The following is a 27,126-nucleotide window of genomic DNA, read 5'->3' as shown; positions in this document are numbered from 1 at the left end:
TATAATCAATTCCTCCATGGAGACATTCACCAGCAGCAATTGCCTCCACAAAGTACACAGGGAGCTGTGATGGTGGATTCCAGTGGGGACGAATTGATAATCTGTGAGGAGGGGGATGTACACGGTGATGAATCGGAGGATGATGATGAGGTGGACATCTTGCCTCTGTAGAGCCAGTTTGTGCAAGGAGAGATTAATTGCTTCTTTTTTGGTGGGGGTCCAAACCAACCCGTCATTTCAGTCACAGTCGTGTGGCAGACCCTGTCACTGAAATGATGGGTTGGTTAAAGTGTGCATGTCCTGTTTATACAACATAAGGGTGGGTGGGAGGGCCCAAGGACAATTCCATCTTGCACCTCTTTTTTCTTTCATTTTTCTTTGCGTCATGTGCTGTTTGGGGAGTGTTTTTTGGAAGGGCCATCCTGCGTGACACTGCAGTGCCACTCCTAGATGGGCCAGGTGTTTGTGTCGGCCACTAGGGTCACTTATCTTAGTCACACAGCTACCTCATTGCGCCTCATTTTTTTCTTCTTTGCATCATGTGCTGTTTGGGGAGTATTTTTTGGAAGGGCCATCCGGCCTGACACTGCAGTGCCACTCCTAGATGGGCCAGGTGTTTGTGTCGGCCACTAGGGTCGCTTAGCTTACTCACACAGCTACCTCATTGCGCCTCTTTTTTTCTTTGCGTCATGTGCTGTTTGGGGAGTGTTTTTTGGAAGGGCCATCCTGCGTGACACTGCAGTGCCACTCCTGGATGGGCCAGGTGTTTGTGTCGGCCACTAGGGTCGCTTATCTTAGTCACACAGCTACCTCATTGCGCCTCTTTTTTTTCTTCTTTGCGTCATGTGCTGTTTGGGGAGTATTTTTTGGAAGGGCCATCCGGCCTGACACTGCAGTGCCACTCCTAGATGGGCCTGGTGTTTGTGTCGGCCACTAGGGTCGCTTAGCTTACTCACACAGCTACCTCATTGCGCCTCTTTTTTTCTTTGCGTCATGTGCTGTTTGGGGAGTGTTTTTTGGAAGGGCCATCCTGCGTGACACTGCAGTGCCACTCCTAGATGGGCCAGGTGTTTGTGTCGGCCACTAGGGTCGCTTATCTTAGTCACACAGCTACCTCATTGCGCCTCTTTTTTTTCTTCTTTGCGTCATGTGCTGTTTGGGGAGTATTTTTTGGAAGGGCCATCCGGCCTGACACTGCAGTGCCACTCCTAGATGGGCCAGGTGTTTGTGTCGGCCACTAGGGTTGCTTAGCTTACTCACACAGCTACCTCATTGCGCCTCTTTTTTTCTTTGCGTCATGTGCTGTTTGGGGAGTGTTTTTTGGAAGGGCCATCCTGCGTGACACTGCAGTGCCACTCCTAGATGGGCCAGGTGTTTGTGTCGGCCACTTGGGTCGCTGAGCTTAGTCATCCAGCGACCTTGGTACAAATTTTAGGACTAAAAATAATATTGTGAGGTGTGAGGTTTTCAGAATAGACTGAAAATGAGTGGAAATTATGGTTATTGAGGTTAATAATACTTTGGGATCAAAATGACCCCCAAATTCTATGATTTAAGCTGTTTTTTAAGTTTTTTTTTAAAAAACACCCAAATCCAAAACACACCCGAATCAGACAAAAAAAATTCGGTGAGGTTTTGCCAAAACGCGTTCGAACCCAAAACACGGCCATGGAACCGAACCCAAAACCAAAACACAAAACCCGAAAAATTTCTGGTGCACATCTCTACATCTGAGGCGCCAATGCGGTTGCAGCTGCTGGACAGGCCATTCAGGCGAGGATGCACACTCCGCAAGCTCCAGAGTTTTTCTTCAGTGTCTTATAAACTTTAATTTCTTTCGGTATGCTGTTTGGGCAACAGCATACCTGCACCGTGGGAGTTAGGGGGGGGGACGGTCAGTGGCGCACACAGGGGGGTTTCCGAGTACCTGGAAACCCCCCCCCTGAAGAGTTGAATTTCTATTTTGAGACGGAGACAGCTGTGTCTCCGTCTCAACAAAAGCCGCGATCGCCTCAGCGGAGCTGCAGCAGCAGAGAGCTATTGAGCTCTCTGCTTACAGAATGTCCCTGGGCCCGGGGGAGCTGCTGGCTGCGCATGCTCAGCCACAGCAGCTCCCTCCGTCCTCTCACACTGCTCTCAGCGCCTGGTGGATTATATATAATGCTGTATATGTAAGTGTGAAGTCTATGTTCATGTGTGACTGTATTTGTATGTATGTGTTTGTGTGTGTTTGTGTATGTACGGTATGTATGTATGTATCATGTGTGTTTGTGTATGTACAGTATTTATGAATGTGTGCTATATATGTATGTGCATGTGTGTGTGTGTGTGTGTGTATATATATATATATATATATATACATATATATATACACACATACACAGATGGAGCCATGCTAATTGTGGCTCCATCTACGACTGAGTGCGCCCAGTGAATGGGAGCGTCTCTGTGCGCTCGCCAGCGTGCCTGGGCGGAGGCACGCCCAGGCACGCCGGGCACCCCCTCTTGCGATGTAGCCACGCTCAATGAGCATGGCCCCATCCGTATAAATATTTGTATATACATATATATAAATATATATATGTATGTGTGTATGTATGTGTTTATATATATATATATATATATATATATTACAAATAGGATATATGCATACACACCCACCCACTGAAACCCCTCTCGCTAAATCCTGCGTTTGCCCCTGGTGACGGTCACTGGCCTCTTGTGGTGCAGAGCGCTTCCCCGCTGCAGGACCACTGTCCTGAGGGGCTGTTTGTTCAGTGGGGCATGGCGCCTAAGCTGTCGCAGCCGCAGCATGCCACACACCCCTAACGCTGCCTGAAGGTGATCATCAGTGGTGAGTACACACCGGGGATCCCGCTATGGGGGTCCCCCGGTTCACTGTGCAGCAAAAGCGTGGGTGAGGTGTAAGGGTCCCTCCTGGGGGGGACACGCTTTGACCCCTGTGAGGTTACTAACATTTAGGATACCTTGCCACTATAAAAATTACACAGTAGCTCCGGCGCCATAGTGGGGGGGGGGGGGGGGGGGGGGGCGGAGCTACATCAGAGTGGGCTCAGCTGCATTTTGGCGCCTTCCTCTGCATAAGCAGCAGCAGCAGCCTCACACAGCTCCTCCATAACGGTCACACGCTGGATCACTGGTACAGGGTGTAGAGGGGAAGAGACGCTATTTTGTGCACAAATATCATCCCTCTGAGGGATTTTTCATTAGACAGACTCACTGTTTATATGTTTGTATAAAACGCTGACAGCCTCACTAGGGCTATGCAGCGCTGGGTGCGCTAGTGTCCTCTCCTGTTTCTCCTCTCACATGCAATAGGACAGGCTTGTATTGTATTTCAGGCTGTGTTGTATGTGTATTGTACCTGCTTTTTCTTTTCAGAATGGTAAAACAGAAGTTATGCAGTGTGTGTAATGATAGATTTTCCCCTAGATCATCTGACTCAATATCATGTGAGCAATGTAGTCAGTCATCACAAAATGCTGATAACAAGAGTCCAGAGCCCTCCTGGCTAGGGGCTATCAAAACTATAATGTCTGATATGTCATCTCAACTCACTGCATATGTCAGTAAAACTCAGGTACTGCAGCAAGCAGTGGCAAATCTAGCTGCTAAACATCCCCCCCTGTCCACTACAGGTGCACAAAAACGTGCTTTACCTGCACTTCTATCAGATACAGAAGAAAGGAGAAAGGGTTCGAAATGCCCTATAGTGGTGCACACAATTTTATATTAAAATATAACTTTTATTATGATATATAGTAAAATCAGCAAATATTAAGAAAAAAATAGAATAGTGTAAATAGTAAGAAAATCGTGATTAAAAAATAGAGATGTTGCGCACTAGATGTCACCGGATTGACTCATATCTTGCTATCAAAATTTATAGATAGTCGAAAGTGTATTAGGAATATATAATTCCTGTATATCTGTAGTTCACGTTTATACTACTGAAGGGAGTCCTAGAGTAAACTTCCAAAATTTTGCAATCCCTTCCAGGATTTAGGATATAGAATCGTTCAGGCAGGATTTACCAGATGTCATCATATATGATGTGATAATGATATAGCTATAATAGCTTATTGTGTGTGATGTCGAAATAATTCACAATAAAGTGATCAAACAAAAATGTGTGTTGTATTTACACTATTTCTCAGAGTTAATATACAGACTCTATTATGAGATCTCAATAGCACCTGTGTGTCTTCCTAAGTTTCATAAACCATATTGTATCCACTGCAATAGAAACATAAGAGCATAGGGATACAAATGTATCCACTTAAAGAGAAACGGCTGTTGTTAGTTCAGAGACTAGGCTCTGACAATATCAAGCCTTTAAATTGCCACATATAATAAACACCGTTACCCCAGTTTCAGTGTAGCATCATTTGAGCTCATTTAAAGCTAAAATGATTGCTGGCAGTGAAGTGATCAGTAATCCCTTATCAGGGAGTATAGTATGGTCTGTCAATGACTATTATGTATCACATGCTTTCACTCAAAATCCCTATATACCAATATATGTTAATGATCCATATGAGATCATGCAGATTATTTATTCCTCTGTATTATTAACAAAGATAATTAGGGCTCACCCCGTTCTTATCTGGGTGTGAGTTAATAAGTTAGTTCATGCATTGTTCATTTCTATGTTTTACTGAGCCGTGAGAGTATGTATATAGTAATAATTACACCTGGGGCCTAAGGATATTAGGCACCCTATGATTCCTTGTTACTCAGAAGGATTTCACACACTCAGTGTTATTTGATGATTTCTGATATAGGCTCATACATATATTGAGTGTCTGATAGGTCTGATAAGAACGGGGTGAGCCCTAATTATCTTTGTTAATAATACAGAGCTATATATGTGATTAATTACCCCTGAATTCCAGAAAAAAGCGGGGGAAAAGTCAGCCAAAAAAGGGGCAGGGCTAACTCCCTCAGTCAGAGCATTTCCTGTGTGTGTGCGGTGTGTCGGTACGGCTGTGTCGACATGTTGGATGAGGAAGGTTACGTGGAGGCGGAGCAGAGGCCGATAAATGGGATGTCGCCCCCTGTGGGGCCGACATCAGAGTGGATGGATAGGTGGAAGGTATTAACCGACAATGTCAACTCCTTACATAAAAGGCTGGATGACGTAACAGCTGTGGGACAGCCGGCTTCTCAGCCCGCGCCTGCCCAGGCGTCTCAAAGGCCATCAGGGGCTCAAAAAACGCCCGTTACCTCAGATGGCAGACACAGATGTCGACACGGAGTCTGACTCCAGTGTCGACGAGATTGAGACATATACACAATCCACTAGGAACATCCGTTGCATGATCTCGGCAATGAAAAATGTGTTACACATTTCTGACATGAACCCAAGTACCACATAAAAGGGGTATTATGTTTGGGGAGAAAAAGCAGCCAGTGTTTTGTTCCCCCATCAGATGAGTGAATGAAGTGTGTAAAGAAGCGTGGGTTCCCCCGATAAGAAACTGGTAATTTCTAAAAAGTTACTGATGGCGTACCCTTTCCCGCCAGAGGATAGGTCACGTTGGGAGATATCCCCTAGGGTGGATAAGGCGCTCACACGTTTGTCAAAAAAGGTGGCACTGCCGTCTTAGGATACGGCCACTTTGAAGGAGCCTGCTGATAAAAAGCAGGAGGCTATCCTGAAGTCTGTATATACACACTCAGGTACTATACTGAGACCTGCAATTGCCTCAGCATGAATAGTGCTGCTGCAGCGTGGTCTGATACCCTGTCAATATTAATACCCTAGACAGAGATAATATTTTGCTAACATAGAGCATATTAAAGACGTCGTCTTATATATGAGGGATGCACAGAGGGATATTTGCCGGCTGGCATCCAGAATTAAGGCAATGTCCATTCTGCCAGGAGGGTATTAGAGACCCGGCAGTGGACAGGTGATGCTGACTTTAAAAGGCACATGGAGATTCTGCCTTATAAGGGTGAGGAATTGTTTGGGGATCGTCTCTGGGACCTCGTATCCACAGCAACAGCTGGGAAGAAATTTTTTTTACCTCCGGTTTCCTCACAGCCTAAGAAAGCACCGTATTTTCAGGTACAGTCCTTTCGGCTTCAGAAAAGCAAGCGGGTCAAAGGCACTTCCTTTCTGCACAGAAACAAGGGAAGAAGGGAAAAGCTGCACCAGACAGCCAGTTCCCAGGATCAAAAATCTTCTCCCGCTTCCTCTGAGTCCACCGCATGACGCTGGGGCCCCACAGGTGGAGACAGGTGCAGTCGGGGCGCGTCTCGGGAACTTCAGGGACCAGTGGGCTTGCTCACAGGTGGATCCCTAGGTTCTGCAAGTAGTATCACAGGGATACAAGCTGGAGTTCGAGGCGACTCCCCCTCGCCGTTACCTCACATCAGCCTTGCCTGCTGCCCTCGGAGAAAGGGAGGTAGTACTGGCGGCAATTCACAAGCTGTACTTCCAGCAGGTGAAATCAAGGTACCCCTCCTTCAACAATGCCGGGGTTACTATTCCAAAATGTTTGTGGTACCGAAACCAGACGGTTCGGTGAGACCCATTCTAAAATTGAAATCCTTGAACACTTATATACGAAGGTTCAAGTTCAAAATGGAATTGCTCAGGGCGATTATTGCAAGCCTGGAGAATTTCATGTTATCACTGGACATCAAGGATGCTTACCTGCATGTCCCTATTTACCCTCCTCACCAGGAGTACCTCAAAATTGTGGTGCAGGTTTGTCATTACCAATTCCAGACGTTGCCGTTGGTCTGTCCCCGGCACCGAGGGTATTTACCAAGGTAATGGCCGAAATAATTATCCCGTACTTGGACGATCTTCTTATAAAGGCGAGGTCCAGGGAGCAGTTGTTCGTCGGAGTAGCACTATCTCGGGAAGTGCTACAACAGCACGGCTGGATTCTGAATATTCCAAAGTCGCAGCTGGTTCCTACGACGCGTCTACTGTTCCTGGGTATGGTTCTGGACACAGAACAAGAAAAAAGGGTTTCTCCCGGAGGAGAAGTCCAAGGAGTTGTCGTCTCTAGACAGAGACCTCCTAATACAAATACAGGTGTCGGTGCATCAATGCACGCGAGCCCTGGGAAAGATGGTGCTTCTTACGAAGAAATTCCATTCGGCAGGTTCCATGCAAGGATCTTCCAGTGGGATATGTTGGACAAGTGGTCCGGGTCGCATCTTCAGATGCATCGGCGGATAACCCTGTCTCCAAGGGCCAGGGTGTCGCTGGTGTGGTGGCTGCAGAGTGCTCATCTTCTAGAGGTCCGCAGATTCGGCATACAGGACTGGGTCCTGGTGACCACGGATGCCAGCCTTCGAGGCTGGGGGGCAGTCACACAGGGAAGAAACTTCCAAGGACTACGGACAAGTCAGGAGACTTCCCTAAACATAAATATTCTGGAACTAAGGGCCATTTACAATGCCCTAAGTTAGGCTAGGCCCCTGCTTCAACACCGGCCGGTGCTGATCCAGTCAGACAACATCACGGCGGTCGCTCATGTAAACCGACAGGGCGGCACAAGAAGCAGGATGGCGATGGCAGAAGCCACAAGGATTCTCCGATGGGCAGAAAATCATGTGTTAGCACTGTCAGCAGTGTTCATTCCCGGAGTGGACAACTGGGAAGCAGACTTTCTCAGCAGACACGACCTCCACCCGGGAGAGTGGGGACTTCATCCAGAAGTCTTCCAAATGTTTGTACACCATTGGGAAAGGCCACATGTGGAAATGATGGCGTCCCGCCTCAACAAAAAGGTAAAAAGATATTGCGCCAGGTCAAGGGACCCTCAGGCGATAGCTGTGGACGCTCTGGTAACACCGTGGATGTACCAGTCGGTGTATGTGTTCCCTTCTCTGCCTCTCATACCCATGGTAATGAGAATAATAAGAAGGAGAGGAGTAAGAACTATACTCATTGTTCCGGATTGGCCAAGAAGAGCTTGGTACCCAGAACTCCAAGAAATGATCTCAGAGGACCCATGGCCTCTGCCGCTCAGACAGGACCTGCTGCAGCAGGGGGCCTGTCTGTTCCAAGACGTACCGTGGCTACGTTTGACGGCATGGCGGTTGAACGCCGGATCCTGAAGGAAAAGGGCATTCCGGAGGAAGTTATCCCTACGCTAATTAAAGCTAGGAAAGAAGTGAGCGCAAACCATTATCACCGCATATGGCGGAAATATGTTGCGTGCTGTGAGGCCAGGAAGGCCCCAACGGAGGAATTTCAGCTAGGTCGATTTCTGCACTTCCTACAGTCAGGGGTGACTATGGGCCTAAAATTGGGTTCCATTAAGGTCCAGATTTCGGCTCTATCGATTTTCTTCCAAAATAGAACTGGCTTCACTGCCTGAAGTTCAGACTTTTGTTAAGGAAGTGCTGCATAGTCAGCCCCCGTTTGTGCCTCCAGTGGCACCGTGGGATCTCAACGTGGTGTTGGATTTCCTGAAGTCGCATTGGGTTGAGCCACTTAAATCCGTGGAGCTAAAATACCTCACGTGGAAAGTGGTCATGCTGTTGGCCTTGGCGTCGGCCAGGCGTGTATCAGAATTGGCGGCTTTATCATGCAAAAGCCCTTATCTGATTTTTTTATATGGATAGGGCGGAATTGAGGACTCGTTCCCAATTCCTTCCAAAGGTGGTATCAGTGTTTCATGTGAACCAACCTATTGTGGTGCCTGCGGCTACTTGGGACTTGGAGGATTCCAAGTTACTGGACGTAGTCAGGGCCCTGAAAAATATATGTTTCCAGGACGGCTGGAGTCAGGAAAACTGACTCGCTATTTATCCTATATGCACCCAACAAGCTGGGTGCTCCTGCTTCTAAGCAGACTATTGCTCGCTGGATCTGTAGCACGATTCAACTTGCACATTCTGCGGCTGGACTGCCGCACCCTAAATCTGTAAAAGCCCATTCCACGTGGAAAGGGGCTCTTCTTGGCCGGCTGTCCGAGGGGTCTCGGCTTTACAATTTTGCCGAGCTGTTACTTGGTCGGGTTCAAACACTTTTGCAAGAGTCTACAAGTTTGATACCCTGGCTGAGGAGGACCTAGAGTTTGCTCATTCGGTGCTGCAGAGTCATCCGCACTCTCCCGCCCATTTGGGAGCTTTGGTATAATCCCCATGGTCCTTACGGAGTCCCAGCATCCACTTAGGACGTCAGAGAAAATAAGATTTTACTTACCGGTAAATCTATTTCTCGTAGTCCGTAGTGGATGCTGGGCGCCCATCCCAAGTGCGGATTGTCTGCAATACTTGTATATAGTTATTGCCTAACTAAAGGGTTATTGTTGAGCCATCTGTTGAGAGGCTCAGTTATATTTCATACTGTTAACTGGGTATAGTATCACGAGTTATACGGTGTGATTGGTGTGGCTGGTATGAGTCTTACCCGGGATTCAAAATCCTTCCTTATTGTGTCAGCTCTTCCGGGCACAGTATCCTAACTGAGGTCTGGAGGAGGGTCATAGTGGGAGGAGCCAGTGCACACCAGGTAGTCCTAAAGCTTTCTTTAGTTGTGCCCAGTCTCCTGCGGAGCCGCTATTCCCCATGGTCCTTACGGAGTCCCAGCATCCACTACGGACTACGAGAAATAGATTTACCAGTGAGTAAAATCTTTTTTTTTTTCTGAATATTCGCTGGTTTTACTATATATCATAATAAAAGTTATATTTTAATATAAAATTGTGTGCACCACTATAGGGCATTTCGAACCCTTTCTCCTTTCTTCTGTTGCAAATTTATTGTGCCTGTGGTAGCACCCCCCAAGCATTTTGGAATAACACTAACGTGTTTTGGATAATAAAAATGGGGGTTATTCTCTGGATATATAACCTGTGAGACTAGCATTACAGCAATTTCTTCTATCAGATACTGATGATGATGATATACAGGATGATGTGGACCCCATAAGCGGGGACTCCGCCCCTACACAGGGTATTGAACCCCTTATATTGGCTATACAGGTTGTGTTAAAGCTCCCCCTGGAGGATGCTACTAATCAGCAGTCATTTTTCCTCCCACAAGACAAACTAACTGTCTCCTTCCCTGATTCTAAAGAATTGGATGATTTATTTAAATTAGCCTTGAAAAATACAGATAAAAAATATCAGGTGTCCAAAAGGTTTTTAAATACCTACCGATTTGCCCTTGAAGGAAGGAAATCCTGGGAAGCATCTCCAGCAGTAGAAGTCTCTCCTTTCTAAAAAGGCGGTGCTTCCGGCTTCGGGTTCTTTTACGGTAAAGGACCTGGGGATAGAAGAATAGAGACCACTCTAAAATCTATCTACACTGCTGCAGGTGTAGCTCAAAGGCCGGTCATTGCTGGTTGCTGGATGACGCATGCCATTCATACATGGGCTACTCAGATTCAGGAGGGTCTTTCAGGGGATATGACCTTGGTTACTACTGTAACTTCCTAAAACACATTCAGGACACTGCAAGAGTCATCTGTGACTCCCTTAAAGAGATTGGCAATAATAATGCTAGGACCACTGCTATGGCTGTGTCTGCACGCAGAGCCATATGGTTGCGTCAGTGGATTGCAGACGCTGACTCCAAATGTAATGTGGAATCTCTTTCCTTCACAGGTGAATGGATGCATGAATCTCCAAAGCTACTGCTGGGAAATACACGTTTCTCCCTTCAGGGGCTCCGTCTGCTAGACGTACCTACCCGGAACCGTCTATTAGTCCTTTTGGTCCTCCAGATTTCGATCTAGGGCCCAGGGTGCCTCCAATGCAGCTAGAGGCTCCAGAGGTAAGCCTAAGAAACCAGCCGTTTCCGGCTCTCAGGACCAGAGCACCAGTTCAGGTTCCGCTAAGACTTCAGCATGACGGTACCCACCTACCCTGAGGGGATTTCGCAGTGGGAGCTCGATTACATCACTACAGCCACATCTATGACAGTTCCTGCCAAGATGCCTAGATGGACCTTATCTCTCAGGGTTACAAGCTGGAGTTCGATGATGCTCCTCCACGACGATTTTTCAAATCAGGCTTGCCAGCTTTGGAAAATATGCGTGTTTCGCTATTACTGGCCATCGACAAGTTGGTCCAGTCCCAGGTCATTGTTCCAGTACCCCTGCTACAACAAGGACAAGGTTTCTACTCCAGTCTGTTTGTAGTGCCAAAACCAGACGGGTCTCTGAGACCCATTTTGAATCTAAAGTCCTTGAATCCTTACCTGAAGGTTTTCAAATTCAAGATGGAATCTTTGAGAGCAATGATCGTGGGCCTGGAACAACAGGAATACCTCGTGTCCCTGGATATCAAGGACGCCTACCTGCATATCCCGATTTGGCCTCCTCATCAGGCCTATCTACAATTTACCCTACTGAATGATGACTACCAGTTTCAGGCGTTGCCTTTCGGCCTGTCTACAGCTCCGAGGGCATTTACGAATGTGATGGCAGAAATGATGTTCCAGCTCAGAGTCCAGGGGGTCAACATTGTCCCTTACCTGGATGATCTCCTCATAAAAGCAAAATCCAGGGAGCTTCTATTGCTTCATATAGATCGCACTGTCCAACTTCTGTCTCACCACGGGTGGATCCTCAATCTACAGAAGTCTCAACTGGAACCGTTTCAACGGCTCCTGTTTCTGTGTATGATACTGGATACTGTAGCTCAAAGAGTGTTTCTCCCAGAAGACAAGGTGAGAACACTTCAAGAGATGGTATGTATGGTTCTCCGTCCTGCTCGAGTTTCCATTCATCTTTGGATAAAGTTGTTGGGAAAAATGGTGGCCTCGTACGAGGCGATACAGTTCGTGAGGTTCCATGCCAGACCTTTCCAATTGGACATCCTGAACAAGTGGTCCGGTTCACATCTCCAGATGCACCGAGTGATTCAGCTGTCAACCCAGGCCAGGATTTTGTTCCTGTGGTGTTTGCAGTCTTCCAACCTGCTGGTGTGTCGATGTTTCAGGATTCAGAATTGGACCCTCCTCACGACAGATGCGAGTCTATGAGGATGGGGAGTTGTCACCCAGGGGGCACAGTTCCAGGGCAGGTGGTCTGCCCAAGAGGCCCTACTCCCTATTCTGGAACTACGGGCGATATACAGTGCTCTGCTTCAGGCCCCCTCTCTGCTCAGGGATCGGGCGATCCAGGTTCAGTCGGACAACGCAACGGCGTGGCATACATCTATCGACAAAGAGGGACAAAAAGCAAGGCCTGCATGCGAGAAGTGTCAAAAATACTTCTCTGGGTGGAAAGAAATGCAGGAGCACTGTCCGCAATTTTCATTCCAGTAGTGGACAACTGGGAAGCGGACTTTCTGAGTCGCCACGACCTCCATCCGGGGGAGTGGGGATTACATCCTCAGGTGTTTCAACAGATTGGCGACAGATGGGGGTACCCGCAAATAAACATGATGGCGTCTCACCTCAACAAGAAGCTTTGTTGCTACTGCTTGCGAACCAGGGACCCTCAGGCGAGTGCAGTGGATGCACTGACGTCACCTTGGCCTTACTGGCTGGTCTACCTATTCCCTCCGATCCCGTTGATCCCAAGGGTGCTCCAACGGATCAGACATCACAGAATCCAAACAATCCTGATTGCGCCGGATTGGCCCCAAAGGGCATGATACGCAACTCTTCTGGATATGTCCATAGAAGACCCTTGGCCTCTGCCGCTAAGAAAGGATCTTCTTCAGCAAGGACTGTTCATCTACCCGGACTTACGGCGGCTTTGTTTGATGGCATTGAAGTTGAGCGGAATATCTTAGCTCTCAAAGGGTTTTCCAAAAAGGTTATTATGGTGCAAGCCAGAAAACCTGTCACGTCAAAACATTATCATCATATGTCTCTTGGTGCGAGGAATGCACGTATCCGCCTGCAGAGTTTCACTTGGGACGTTTCCTACGTTTCTTGCAGGCTGATGTGGATAAAGGCTTACGTCTGGGTTCCGTTAAGGATCAGATTTCAGCTCTTTCAATTTTCTTTCAGAAGAAATTGGCTATGTTGCCAGAAGTTCAGACCTTCTTACAAGGGGTGCTCCACATACAACCTCCCTTTGTGCCGCCTACGGCACCCTGGGCTTTGGATGTAGTGTTGCAATTTCTACAATCCTTCTGGTTTGAGCCTCTGATGACAGTAGTAGACAAGTACCTCACGTGGAAGACAGTGATGTTGTTGGCCCTGGCTTCTGCTAGACGTGTTTCAGAATTAGGGGTCTTATCATGTAAAAGTCCCTACTTGGTCTTTTACGAGGACAGTGCGGAGCTCCAGACTAGACAGCAGTTCCTGACGAAGGTTGTCTCCGCATTCCATCTGAATCGACCTATTGTGGTTCCGTCTTGTTCTGACGCTTCGGCTCCTCCGGAATCTTTGGATGTGGTGCATGCTTTGAAGATCTATGTCAAACGCACAGCTCAGGTCAGGAAGACTGATTCCTTGTTCGTGCTCTATGATGTGCACAAAAAGGGTTGTCCTGCTTCAAAGCAGTCCATTGCTCGTTGGATTAGGCTTACTATCCAACAGACCCATGTGTCGGTAGCCTTACCTATTCCTAAGTCTCGGAAGGCCCACTCTACAAGATCAGTGGGCTCTTCCTGGGCAGCAGTCCATGGAGTCTCACCCTTACAACTATGCCGAGCTGCTACCTGATCTCGGAAGAACACTTTTGTGAAATTCTACAAATTTGATACCCTGGCCAAGGAAGATACCCAGTTTGGGCAGGCGGTGCTGCAGCAGTCTCCGCACATTCCTGCATGTTCTGGAAGCTTTGGGACATCCCCATCGTACCAATTCTGTACCCAATATCCCTTATGGATGCTAGAGAAAATAGAATTTTAAATACCTACCGGTAAATCCTTTACTCGTAGTCCATAAGGGATATTGGGCACTCGCCTCTGTGCGGTTACTTTCTGCAGGTTCTCTGGCCCTCATTCCGAGTTGTTCGCTCGGAGATTTTCATCGCATCGCAGTGAGAATTCTCTTAGTGCGCATGCGCAATGTTCGCACTGCGACTGCGCCAAGTAACTTTACTATGAAGAAAGTAAGTTTACTCACGGCTTTTTCATCGCTCCGACGTTCGCATTGTGATTGACAGGAAATGGGTGTTACTGGGCGGATGCACGGCGTTTTAGGGGCGTGTGGCTGGAAACGCTACCGTTTCCGGAGAAAACGCAGGAGTGGCCGGGGAAACGGTGGGAGTGCCTGGGCGAACGCTGGGTGTGTTTATGACGTCAGCCAGGACCGAAAAGCACTGAACTGATCGCACAGGCAGAGTAAGTCTGAAGCTACTCAAAAACTGCTAACTCGTTTGTAATCGCAATATTGCGCATACATCGGTCGCACATTTAAGAAGCTAAGATTCACTCCCAGTAGGCGGCGGCTTAGCGTGTGTAACTCTGCTACATTCGCCTTGCGAGCGATCAACTCGGAATGAGGGCCTCTGTTCTGTGTTACCTGTCCAGCTGTTGCTGTTACTGTTGCCAGACGTTGTTGGCCTGGTTATGTTTTGGTGTGCTGGTGTATAATTCTCACCACCATTATTGTTGTTATGTTCCTTCTCTCATTCTCCTTCGGGCACTGTTTTACATATAACTGACCTGTAGGAGGAGGCATAGAGGGGAGGAGCCAGCACACTCAATTGAAGAAATTTAAAGTGCACTGGCGCCTTTGGACCCGTCTATACCCCCCCATCGTACTAATTCTGTCTCCAATATCCCTTATTGACTATGAGAAAAGGATTTACCGGTAGGTATTTAAAATCCTATTTTTTAGACCACAGTTGGTCTTGTGTCCATCTGTAATTTATGCCCAGTGTGTGATTGCCATGGATTAAAGTGTCCAATTTTATAATTGGATGAGATAATGCCCTCTTTCTGGAAACTGCATGTGCACTACCCATTCATTCTAGATTCAAAATAAAAAAAAAACCCAAACACTTCACAAAGGGGGAATTGCGTCACCAGGACAGCGTCTTCTGGATATGCTGCCCCATCAAGCAAAGTTTCATGAATAGCTCAGAAAAATTGAAGTTAATCAATGCAAAATGAATGGTTAGTTATTGGGTTTATAAACCTGTTATGTAATAAATAGGCCCCTTTAATAGTTAATCTTGCCAAGTTAGTAGTAGTGCTGATGTTACACATTCAGGTCACACATTCACAGCAGAAATGCCTTATTATAGTTTATACGTGCTCCAAAACTAAACACTAAGTAAACTGAATGATTTTTTACACACACAGTTTTACAGAATATGATTTGAGACACTGGGAATTTGAGATGTATGGGAAGTTATTATTAAAATGGAAATGAAACTCATTTTTATCCTACTGTACAATGAATAAAGTAAAATGCATTCATTAAATATTTATGCACCTTCACATTTCACTTTAAATTGTGCCATTACCGAATGATTCATTTTATCCACTATCTGCGCAACAGATGTAAGCAATTTTTTAGACCTTTTTAATTTGAAACCATATTTCAGTTTTTACAATGGCAATGAAATGTAGTTGCATATTGGTTATATACTGCCTAATGATTAGAACTGAATGACATTTTCAAATCTTGTTCTGCGTTTAGCTGCAAAATTTGACTTGGCCTTCAGTGTTCAGTATTCTCAGGGACAGAACTAGGGGTGTGAGAGCGGTGCCATCGTATAGGATACTGGGGGCAGCATCATTGCTGCCTTATGGCCTGGAACAGCACCTTGCAGCCAGTACGGCTACTGTCATCCAGAGCATCCTGTTGAAGCTTCTTGCACGCACCCTGAAGTAAGTGACGTACTTCCCACTGCTGCTGACTCTGCTTCTTGACGTCATGCACTCACAGGGTGGAGCCGAAACTAGGATTCTTGTCACCAGGGGCAAGGCATTAATGTGGCGACCCCCCCCCCCCCCCCTCAGCAAACAGACCTTTCTCTGGCAGGGTCCACAGGTTATCCACAGGATAACAATGGGATATGATGGAGCGACAGCGGATTGGCACCAAACGATCACAAGCTTTCTTTGGTTTAATAAATTGTGTGCTTTGGGTCGTTATCTCGCTGCAAGACCCACGTTCTCTTGAGATGCAGCTCATGGACAAATGTCCTGACATTTTCCTTTAGAATATTCTGGTATAAATCAGAATTAATTATCCCATCAATGATGGCAACTCTTTCTGATCCAGATGCAGCAAAACAGGCCTAATCCATGATACTACCACCACCATATTTCACAGATGGTATGAGTTTTTTTATGCTGAAATGCAGTGTTCTCCTTTCTCCAAATACGTTTAAACCAAAAAGCTCTATTATGGACTCATATGTCCAAAACATTGTTCCAATAGCCTTCTGGCTTGTCCAGGTAGTCTTTAGCAAACTTCAAATGCGCAGCAATGTTTTTTTTAGGGGAGCAGTGGCTTTCTCCTTGCAATCCTGCAATGTACATAGCTGTTGTTCAGTGTCCTCCTGATGGTGGACTCATGAACATTAACATTAGCTAATGTGAGAAAGGCCTTCAGTTGCTTAGAGGTTACCTTGGGTTCCTTTGAGACCTTGCGAACTATTAGAAGCCTTGCTCTTGGCATGATCTTTGTTGGTCAACCACTCCTGGGGAGGGTAATAATGGTCTGGATATTTCTCCATTTGTACACAATCTGTCTGACTGTTGCATCAACAACTCTTTTTCTGAGGTCCTCAGAAATCTCCTTAGTTCGTGGCATGATACAGTACATTTCCAAAAACATGTGTTATGAACAGACAGGTTGTCCACTCGCAGCTGATTGTCATCCCATAGATTGTAAATAGCTGACTCCAGTATTAAAATATCTGCAAAGCCTAATGGGTAAATTTACTATGGTGGGAGTTTTTTTAGGAAATGGCAACCAATCTGATTCTACGTAACATTTATCTAGCTGCTTCTAGGACATAATAGATAGAATCTGATTCATTGCTATGGGCAACATCACCAGGGCTAAAAAAAACTCCCACTTTAGTAAATAACCCCAAAAGGTTCACATACTTTTACCTCTCACAGATATATGATATTGGATCATTTTCCTCAATAAAAAAAGAGCACGGCTATTCTTTTTTGTCTCACTTGTTTGATTTGGTACTCTTTTACTACTTTTAGGACTGTGTAAAAATCTGAGGTAGTTTTAGGCCAAATTTCAGCAGAAATATAGAAAATTCTGAAGGGTTCACAAACTTTCAAACACCACTGTAGCAGCTCAGTGCTAAAAGTGTTACATACGTAGGTGAGAAGTAGTAATTAGAGTTAAAAAGTGTTACATTAGTAGAATTTTTTTTTATAATTTAAGTGCTAAAAAGTAGATTAAGTGTTATAATATGATGCCCTAAAACAGCCCAGGCACACCAACCCAGGGGGCCCCACGCCCTGCACCCATTCCTAATATTGACATATTATACAAATTTATCCGGAACGTACCATTCATAATGCCTATTCCAATATGTAGTCTGCAAATGCAAGAACCCTATACTAATTAAAAACACCCAAGGGCAAGTGGGAGGTGTGCTAGTTCAAGCTGAAGGAGTCTCTGCCTTCAAGTGTACACACATGTACACAATATATAATATATGGGGGGGGGGGGGGGGGGCTGGACTGCACACCATAATTCCAAACATAATAAGAGGTGCTACCATGCTGAGACTTTTAGCTCCGCACAAAAAAAAGAGGAAATGGAGGTGCACACTATAAACACTAAGAACTCTAGCAGCCTGAACAAGTATAACAAACTCTGCAATGTAACATTGAGTAAAATTGAGGTTCTTAGCATAATTTTGGACAGGTGTCCTTATCAGGTTAAAGTCTCTAACATTCCTAAGGTTCAAGTCCAGACCCCTCCCACCCATCCAGTCCAACCACCAGGGCCGTCTTTTCATATGGGCTCAATGTGCACTAGCCCAAGGACCCAAGAGTCTAAGGGCCCTAGGCTGATAGCCGAGGGTCCCTTCTTTCCAGGGGTATCAGATTTTTTAAAATCGGACCTGGGAACCGTAGATATCTGACATTAAAGCAGTGGTCCCCCTCTGAGCCTGTTAATTGCTCTTCCCAGCCAGATAACTTGGGTTCTGTTTGACTTAAAGTTTTTTGTGAGGGCATACTCTAAAACCTGGGACTCTCCGCTTTCAGTGGACACTGTCAGCTTGTCTCTACTATGACCAGAACCAGATATATCAACCTTCCAGCAGCTGGTCCCTGCTCCATCTCCACACACCTGGTATGCAGTTTTATATGTTTGTTAGTGGATTACTCTGGCTCCTGAACTCTGAGCCCCAAGTCTCCAGTATCACATAAAAGCTAAGAAATCTATTTCCAGGAACTGGAGATATCTGCAATCAAACAAGCTGCCCTCCCACCAGAAAATTATGAATATTAAGCCCACTCCATTATCCACCCCTGCCATGTGTATTAAACCCTCCCTTACCACCTTGTAAGTCATGTACCTGGGCCCCTCATTCAGCCCAATGCCCCTTCTGCAGTTTAGTGTTCTCCCTCCTACCCCATCTCCCACCATCTGTGCAGTAAAAGAGTAATTAGCAGAAATTACTGCTCCAGGTCCTACATGCTGAGCAGAAGATAGAACACCCTTTACCACCCACTGACAGCACTCCCCGCCCCTACAGCTGCAGGGTGGGTAGGGGCCCCAGTGCATTGCTTTGCCCAGGGGCCTACACTGCTGATAAGATGGCCCTGCCAACCACCCCAAGGCATCACGTTAGTGAGAAGTAGCAGGTAAAGTCTAAAAAAGGGTGCTAAATTAGTAAGATGTAGCAGCTATACATTAAGTGAAAAGTAATAATTAGGTTGTCAAAAAAGTGTTACATTAGTAAAATATAACAATAATAATAATAATAATAATAATAATAATAATAATAATAATAATAATAATTTAGGTGCTAAAAAGTGTTAGATTAAGTGTTATAATATGATTCCCCAAAACAGCCCAGCCACACCAACCCAGGGGGTTCCACACCTGGAACTCATCCCTAATAGTTACATATTACCTAAATGTATCCAGGACTTACCATTCATAGTGCCTATTCCAATATGCAGTCTGCCGTACCCCATGACAATTAAAAACACCCAAAGGCAGGTGGGAGGAGTGGTAATCTAAGCTGAAGGAGTCTCCACCTTCAAGTGTACACACATGTACACAATCTAAAATATATGGGGGGGGGGGGGGGCTGTATAGCATACCCTAATTCTAATCAATGAGAGGTGCTACAATGCTGAGACTTGTAGTGTCACACAGAAAAAAAGAGAAATGCATGTGCACACTCTTAAGTATTAAATTGTGGTAAACAGAACAATTATAATAAACTGCAGTTTTTCAAACAATTACATTGAAGTGTGTGATGCCTTGGGGTGGTTGGGTTGTGCTGGCCTGGGGAGGGGGTCTGAACTTGAGCCTTAGGAATGTTAGGGACTCACCTGATGAGGTCACCTGGTCATGGTAGGTGGGTCCAGATTTTTGGCCAAAATTATGCTAAGCACATAATTTTGACTCTGTGTTAAATTGCAGTTTATTATAGTTGTTCCGATCATCAGTGTTTAGTACTTATAGTGTGCACCTGCATTTTTTTTTTTGCAGTATAGCAGATACTTGCAGATGAATCTTGTAGCATAAAGTCCAATAGCCCGTAAAGTGGACACATCGGGAACACTGAAACCAAGCAGGTACTCAAAGTAACATACTGTCCAAATGTCAGAAGTGTAGCATATTGGGAATACCACACAGATCCAGACACCTGAGAATAATATGACACAGGAACACACTGGTGGAAGGCACAGGAAGAGTAGGTGGCATGGACCACAGTCTTGCACAGGGAAACTGCCACATAGTAGCAGTCACAGGTTAGATTTGAAAATCTATTTTATATTGCAATTCAGCTCAGAAATACAGATGCATCCTCATACATCTAGCCTCAATAAGCCATGCAGCACAAAATGTCTGGTGTGAGTAAGCCGCCAGGTCCCGTGCAACTCTGCCAACTGCTGGCATCTTTTTGTGCCAAAGATGCATCTTAGTTGCAACGCAGTGTTAGTAGGATGCACACGAAGACTGTTCTGGTTAATTTGATATATGACATTTATGTATTGTGTGTGACTGAGTCTGTATATGGGCCCTCATTCCGAGTTGTTCGCTCGGTAAATTTCATCGCATCGCAGCGATTTTCCGCTTAGTGCGCATGCGCAATGTCCGCACTGCGACTGCGCCAAGTAAATTTGCTATGAAGTTAGGATTTTTACTCACGGCTTTTTCTTCGCTCAGGCGATCGTAGTGTGATTGACAGGAAATGGGTGTTTCTGGGCGGAAACAGGCCGTTTTATGGGCGTGTGGGAAAAAACGCTACCGTTTCCGGGAAAAACGCAGGAGTGGCCGGAGAAACGGAGGAGTGTCTGGGCGAACGCTGGGAGTGTTTGTGACGTCAAACCAGGAACGACAAGCACTGAACTGATCGCAGATGCCGAGTAAGTTTGAAGCTACTCAGAAACTGCTACGAGGTGTGTAATCGCAATATTGCGGTTACTTCGTTCGCAATTTTAAGATGCTAAGATTCACTCCCAGTAGGCGGCGGCTTAGCGTGAACAACTCTGCTAAAATCGCCTTGCGAGCGAACAACTCGGAATGACCTCCATGGAGCAGAACAGAATTTATATTGGAAAAAAGCTGCAGCTACTATATTGTAGCACCTATCATATAACACATTTATCAGCAAAGTCTTTGCTTGTGTCCTAGTTGCATTGAGATGCGACTAAGATGCATTGTGGGCAAAAAGAAGCAAAAAAGATGCTTGTTGCTAGAAGATTCTTTTGCAACCTGGTGTGCCAAGAGCGGCTGTTTGGCGTGACTACAGCAAAGATGAATGAGGACATATCTGCAAACAGCCAGTCCCCAGGTGCAGCCAACAGCTGCCTGATTAGCTGATTGCCACATACTTCAGGGACACAGACAAGAGTGTGCTATAAGCACCAGAGCAGAAAGTAACACCCAGAGGCAGGGAGGAGCAACTGCATGGATTGTGACACAGAGTGACTGTAGCAAATTACTGTCTTTGCCCAGAAACTCCTTGTTGGTTCCCCAATGGGCTGGGTTAAGCTGCAGCGATGAATTTGAAGAATCCAGGGATTTTGATTTACAACAGGGATGGGGAACCTTTGGCCCTCCAGTTGTTGTTGAACTACACATACCAGCATGCCCTGCTACAGTTTTGCTATTCGGCCATGCTAAAACTGTTGCAGGGCATGCTGGGATGCGTAGTTCAACAACAGCTGGAGGGCCAAAGGTTCCCCACTCCTGATTTACAATCTGGAGCAGTAGGAGTCTGTACACTGAAACAGGAGTGTAGGTAACTATGTAACTGGAGCTACATACTATTTTATTTTATTTGTGGGGGGCTTTCATGGATTTTAGGGAGGGCAGTTGTCCCTTGAGTTCTGTACCCATTTAATTATTACAACTTATAGAAGGGACACATACCTGTACATTACTTATTATTAGAAAGGGAGCATATCAATTCATCAGAAAAAATACGTAGACATTTGTTTTTTTGTAAACCATAGGAAACAAAGGGCCTGATTCAGGTTTGTTTGCAAAGTAATTAAGCACACAACTGGGCAAAACCATGCTACATTGCAGGTGACGCAGATGTAACATGTGCAGAGAGACTTCGATTTTGGTGGGGTGTGTTCAAACTGAAATCTAAATTGTGGTGTAAAACTAAAGCTGAATAACATTTGTGGGCTACATGCAAAATCAGCCAGTATTTACCCTGCACAGAAAAAAATATAACCCACCCAAATATAAATCTCTCTGCACATGTTACATCTGCCCCACATGCAGTGCATCATCCTTTTGTCAAGATGCTTGCTTTCTTGCTTTGCTAACAAACCTGAAACAAGCACAAAATACCTTTTTTAACCCTAGCCCGTCTATCTATTTTTTTTTTAAATAGCATGTGATTAGGGCTTTAATATTGCCATGGTTCATAAGATAATCACTGGCGATGTGTGGCTATTTTAAGCCTGCCTAAAAATTTAAATCTCAGCATTTGATAAATGTAATCCTAAAAGTAGTTTTTTATCCCTTGATTCATAGACCTTTTTCTCCTGAGCAAGGTGGCATAATGTTTCTGGTGGTACTCTCATCTGATTTAATACAATTCAAAAGAGATATGATATAGCCATAATAACATGCTCATATTTAATTCCTTGCTGAGAAATGTTAATGTTTGTTTGTTTGTTTGTTTGTTTGTTTGCTTGTTTAATTGTATATTTGATTCCTGAGTATGATTTTCATTAGATTTGCAGTGCTGGCAATTAATGCAGAAATCTCCACCTCAGGTTATATATGAGAGTATATTTCAAGACCATAATGATCAGGTCCACCTCACTAGCATTGACTACTATGTAGATATATTAACTATTTACCTAATATAAAGTAATGTATTGCTTTGTGTTTTTTTTTTTTTTGCAGGTTCACTCCTTCTTGTTATTTACAAATTGATCCTGAAGTTAATTTTGGAAACATCATTTCAAACAACAAAGTGATATATAAGGAGATTAGCATTATGAACCATGGTTCCTCTCCAGGTAAATGATCACTGTGTATTGATTAGAACACACCTGCATAATAAGTCTTGCAATGATTGTTTCTTTTTACATTGCTAATTTGTTAATATAAATACTATTTCACATTTAGGGTGCTATCCGATATCACCGGTATCCAATTACATCAGGAGAAAAACCCCTAGTTTTTCTCGCGAAAATACATAGGGTCCGGGGCAATGTTTTTTTGCGGCAATAGGATAGCCCCCGGTGAACCAATTAGCCGTGGTAAATTAACACAGCTAATTGGATACCGCCCTTAGACTTAAAAAAATAAGTATTCCATTAGTGGTTTCAAAATTGCACAGAAAACTGAGCTGCAGAGCCGGCCTTAGGCATAGGCAAACTAGGCAATTGCCTAGGGCATTTGATATGCCTAGGGGCACAAGCAGCTTAAAATGATATGTGGCATGCCTATATTCTGCCAAATGATATGTGGCATGCCTATATTCTGTGTGCAGCATTTCGTATGCAGATACAGCCTCAATCGCACACAATATATAGGCATGCTCAGAGCCGGCCATAGGCAAACTAGGCAATTGCCTAGGGCATTTGATATGCCATGGGGCATCAGCAGCTTCTGCTGATTAAAATTATATGCAACATGCCTATATTCTGTGTGTAGCATTTCATATGCAGATACAGCCACAGTCTCACACAGTACATAGGCATGCTGCATATCATTTTAATCAGCAGAAGCTGCTTGTACACATAGTAATGCAAATAAGATGCATTTTCATCAAAAAAAGGTGCCAGATGTTAGCATTGAGGCAAGATTTATGAGGACACATCTGTATCTGTATCCAAGCAGAGGTCACAGTGTTAGAGGCAGTGTGAGTGCTGTGTGTGTGTGTGTGTGTGTGTGTGTGTGTGTGTGTGTGTGTGTGTGTGTGTGAGTGGGTTGGTTGTGCAGTAGTGTTCGGAATATGTGTAAGGAGCATTATGTGTGTCATGTAAAAATGCATTAATAATGTGCAACATATGTGTAAGGGGCACTATGTGTATCATTATGTGTATAAGGGCATTAATAATGTGTGGCATATGTGTAACAGGGTACTACTGTATGTGTGTCATTATGTGTATAGAGGCACTAATAATGTGCAGCAAATGTGTAGGGGGCACAATGTGTGTTATTATGTGTATAAGGGCATTAGTAATGTGCGGCATATGTGTAAGGGACATTATGTGTAAAAGGGCATTAATAAAGGTTGTCATAATGTGTAAGGCGCATTATGTTTATAAGGACATTAATAATGTGTGTCATATGTGTAAGGGGCATTACGTGTGGAATCATGTGTATAAATGCATTACTAATGTGTGGCATTATGTGCATAAGGTGCTCTACTATGTGGCATTGCGTATAGAAAGGGCACTACTTTGTCGTCTAATGTGAATAAAGAGCAATAGGGTGTGGTGTAATGTGAATAAGGAGCAATATGGTGTTTTGTAATGAGAATAAAGAGCATTATGTGTATAAGGGCACTAATAATGTGCGGCATATGTGTAAGGGAAATTAAGTGTATAAGGGCATTAATAAGGGTTGGCATAATGTGTAAGGCGCACAATGTTTATAAGGACATTAATAATGTGTGTCATATGTGTAAGGGGCATTACGTGTGGAATCATGTGTATAAATGCATTACTAATGTGTGGCATTATGTGCATAAGGTGCTCTACTATGTGGCATTGCGTATAGAAAGGGCACTACTTTGTCGTCTAATGTGAATAAAGAGCAATAGGGTGTGGTGTAATGTGAATAAGGAGCAATATGGTGTTTTGTAATGAGAATAAAGAGCATTATGTGTATAAGGGCACTAATAATGTGCGGCATATGTGTAAGGGAAATTAAGTGTATAAGGGCATTAATAAGGGTTGGCATAATGTGTAAGGCGCACAATGTTTATAAGGACATTAATAATGTGTGTCATATGTGTAAGGGGCATTACTGTGTGGTATTATGTGTATAAATGCATTACCAATGTGTGGCATTATGTGTATAAGGTGCTCTACTGTGTGGCGTAACGTATAGAAAGGGCACTACTGTGTAATCTAATGTGAATAAAGAGCAATATGGTGTGGTGTAATGTGAATAAGGAGCAATATGGTGTGGTGTAATGTGAATAAAGACCAATATGGTGTGGTGTAATGTGAATAAGGAGCAATATGGTGTTTTGTAATGAGAATAAAGAGCAATATGGTGTGGTGTAATGTGAATAAGGAGCAATTCAGTATGATGTTATGTGAATGAGGGGCACTACTGTGAGAAGTAACGTATATAAGGTAAATTAGTACTACTGTGTGATGTAATGTGAATAAGGGACACTATCATATGATAAATTGTGAATAAAGTTGCACTACTGTGAGGCTTAATTTGAATTTGAATTGAATAGGGGTACTTTTGTGTGGCCATGCCCCTTGCCAGCAAAAACACATACCTTTTTGGGCTGTGCGACGAATGTGCACACTGTTCTTATTTAAATTGCAGGAGGTAGGAAAACAAAAAAAGGACTGCTATGGGTGGGGGGTGATGGTGCTGGGAAAGGGGTGCAGGGTCAGAGGCTGAACTAGCGGTGGTGCTAGGGGGCACCAGCCAAAATCTTGCCTAGGGCATCATATTGGTTAGGGCCGGCTCTGCTGAGCAGCAGTAAATTTACCAAACCCTCCCCCCCTCTCTTCCTGGTGCTTGGATAAAGCACAGTTACTGTACTCTAGGGTAGCGTTCAGAGTGTCTATTCATTAAATGTAGCACTCCTTACATGACTAATCATTAGTGTGACAGGTAGAGACGAACAGAATATTCATAACTGTTTTGCAGTTTACCTTCTGTAATTTCACATTTTCCATGTTTTGAGGAAAAAAATGTAAAGTATAAAAAGTACTAAAAATGTCTTCTAGAATGAGATTCCATAGAAAAGTAAACATAAAAAAGACCTCAAAGATTGTATTGCTGGGAAATTTTCAACTTTTGATTGAATATCATAGTGAAACAAACTAAATTTAGATAAATAAATTCCTTAGGGGTATATTTAATTGAAGTCGGATCCATTCCGACATTCATTTGTCGGAATGGATCCGATCTGGCCTATTTAATGGACATCTCAATTCGACTTTTACAAAAGTTGAATTGAGATGCACGGGGGGAGAGACGGGGGGAGAGCCGCGGGCAGACGGGGCAGAGCAGCGCTACAGCAGCAGCAATATAGCCGCTGCTGTAGCGCTGCTCTCCCCCGTCTGTCCGCGGCTCTCCCCCGTCCCTCCTGTCTCACAGCCGCTGCTCCGTCCCCCGTCACAGCCGCCGCTTCGTCCCCCGTCACAGCCGCCGCTCAGTCCCGCTCCCCGTCTCCCCTTCTCTCACAGCCGCCACTTATGGCAGCGTCCACCTGGCTCCAGCAAGTGAGGTCTCGCTTGCTGGAGCCGGGTGGATGCTGCTGTGAGCGGCGGCTGTCCTCCAGCACTGCTCACCCCGTCCCCGCCTCGGCTCTCCCCATCTCCGGCGCTGCTGTCCCCATCTCATTCTACTTTTTTTTAAAGTCGAACTGAGATGGTCGAAAAGGGGGCCAAAAGCTGTTGGTTTTGGCCCCGTTTTCGACACAAGCACATGGATCGGCAGCTATTCTGCCGATCCACGTGCTTTTCGACAAGTCGAAGTCATCGACTTGTCGAAAAATTTTAGGATATATTGAATAGGTTGAATCACGATTCGACCTTAAAAAGTCGAAAACTGCCATCTTTTCGACAGATGGCAGCTTTTGACTTCAATTGAATATACCCGTTAATGTTCTTATTTTTGTTGATTATATAGAATGCATTTATCAAAGCCACTATTGAATACAGATAGAGCCAAGATACACACAGAGCCATAAACACCGGGGAGAAATGCTGGATTTCTGTAAAAGGGGGTTTACAATTGTTTGGATTTAGAGTGATTGTCGCCAGCCCATGAAGGATGCATAATTAGCATGTAATCTATAGTCTGCCCCAAACAAAGTGCAGTTTATGTAATACAGTAGTTCGGACATATAGATGTAGCCGCGCTCATCGTTACCGCAATGAGTACGCATCACAGCAGCGAAGGCGCTGCAGGTGTGCTCACGACTATGTGCGCGTTGGTATGCACGTGCACCCATTGAAGCCTAAGGAGTGAATGCTGGCTGCGACCAGTCACAGCCAGTCACATTCGCACCATGCTGCAATGCGTATTCCCGTGCATACGCATCACAGCATAGATGAGCGTGGCTACATCTGTATGCATGCCAAATTATCACTGCAGGGCCGGCAACAAAAATCTTGGGGCTCAGTACACAGAGATCTCTGCTACCCCACCCTTCCACCCAAACCCTCACTCCCTATCAAACCGCCTTGACCCCTGCTCCATACATCCCTCCCCTGCATGTGCCAATATATGCATCACCAAACACACACAAACATATATTAAAGATGAACGGTTCGGATTACCTTAAATCCGATCCCACCCAAACTTCCGGTAACCAAGTCAGCAGGGGTTTTCCCTCCAGTCTCGGGTTCCAAATCAAGGCAAAACTTC

The 27,126-nt window shown here is 45.0% G+C and overlaps 1 protein-coding gene across 6 annotated transcripts in view; it reads left to right on the top strand.

Annotated features, from left to right (window-relative positions):
- The window catches only part of CFAP47 (cilia and flagella associated protein 47), a 1,065,013-nt gene that overhangs the window by 61,169 nt on the left and 976,718 nt on the right, over nucleotides 1-27,126 (top strand). For all 6 annotated transcript variants that reach the window (XM_063953487.1, XM_063953488.1, XM_063953489.1 and 3 more), the window contains exon 4: nucleotides 22,453-22,568. In XM_063953487.1, coding sequence (XP_063809557.1) covers nucleotides 22,453-22,568 — 116 coding nt within the window. The remainder of the gene's footprint in view (nucleotides 1-22,452; nucleotides 22,569-27,126) is intronic.

Source organism: Pseudophryne corroboree, chromosome 2 (assembly GCF_028390025.1).
Source record: "Pseudophryne corroboree isolate aPseCor3 chromosome 2, aPseCor3.hap2, whole genome shotgun sequence".
Lineage (NCBI taxonomy): Eukaryota > Metazoa > Chordata > Amphibia > Anura > Myobatrachidae > Pseudophryne > Pseudophryne corroboree.
Note: the sequence above shows the minus strand (reverse complement) of the source record. Positions and strands in the feature narration are given on the sequence as shown.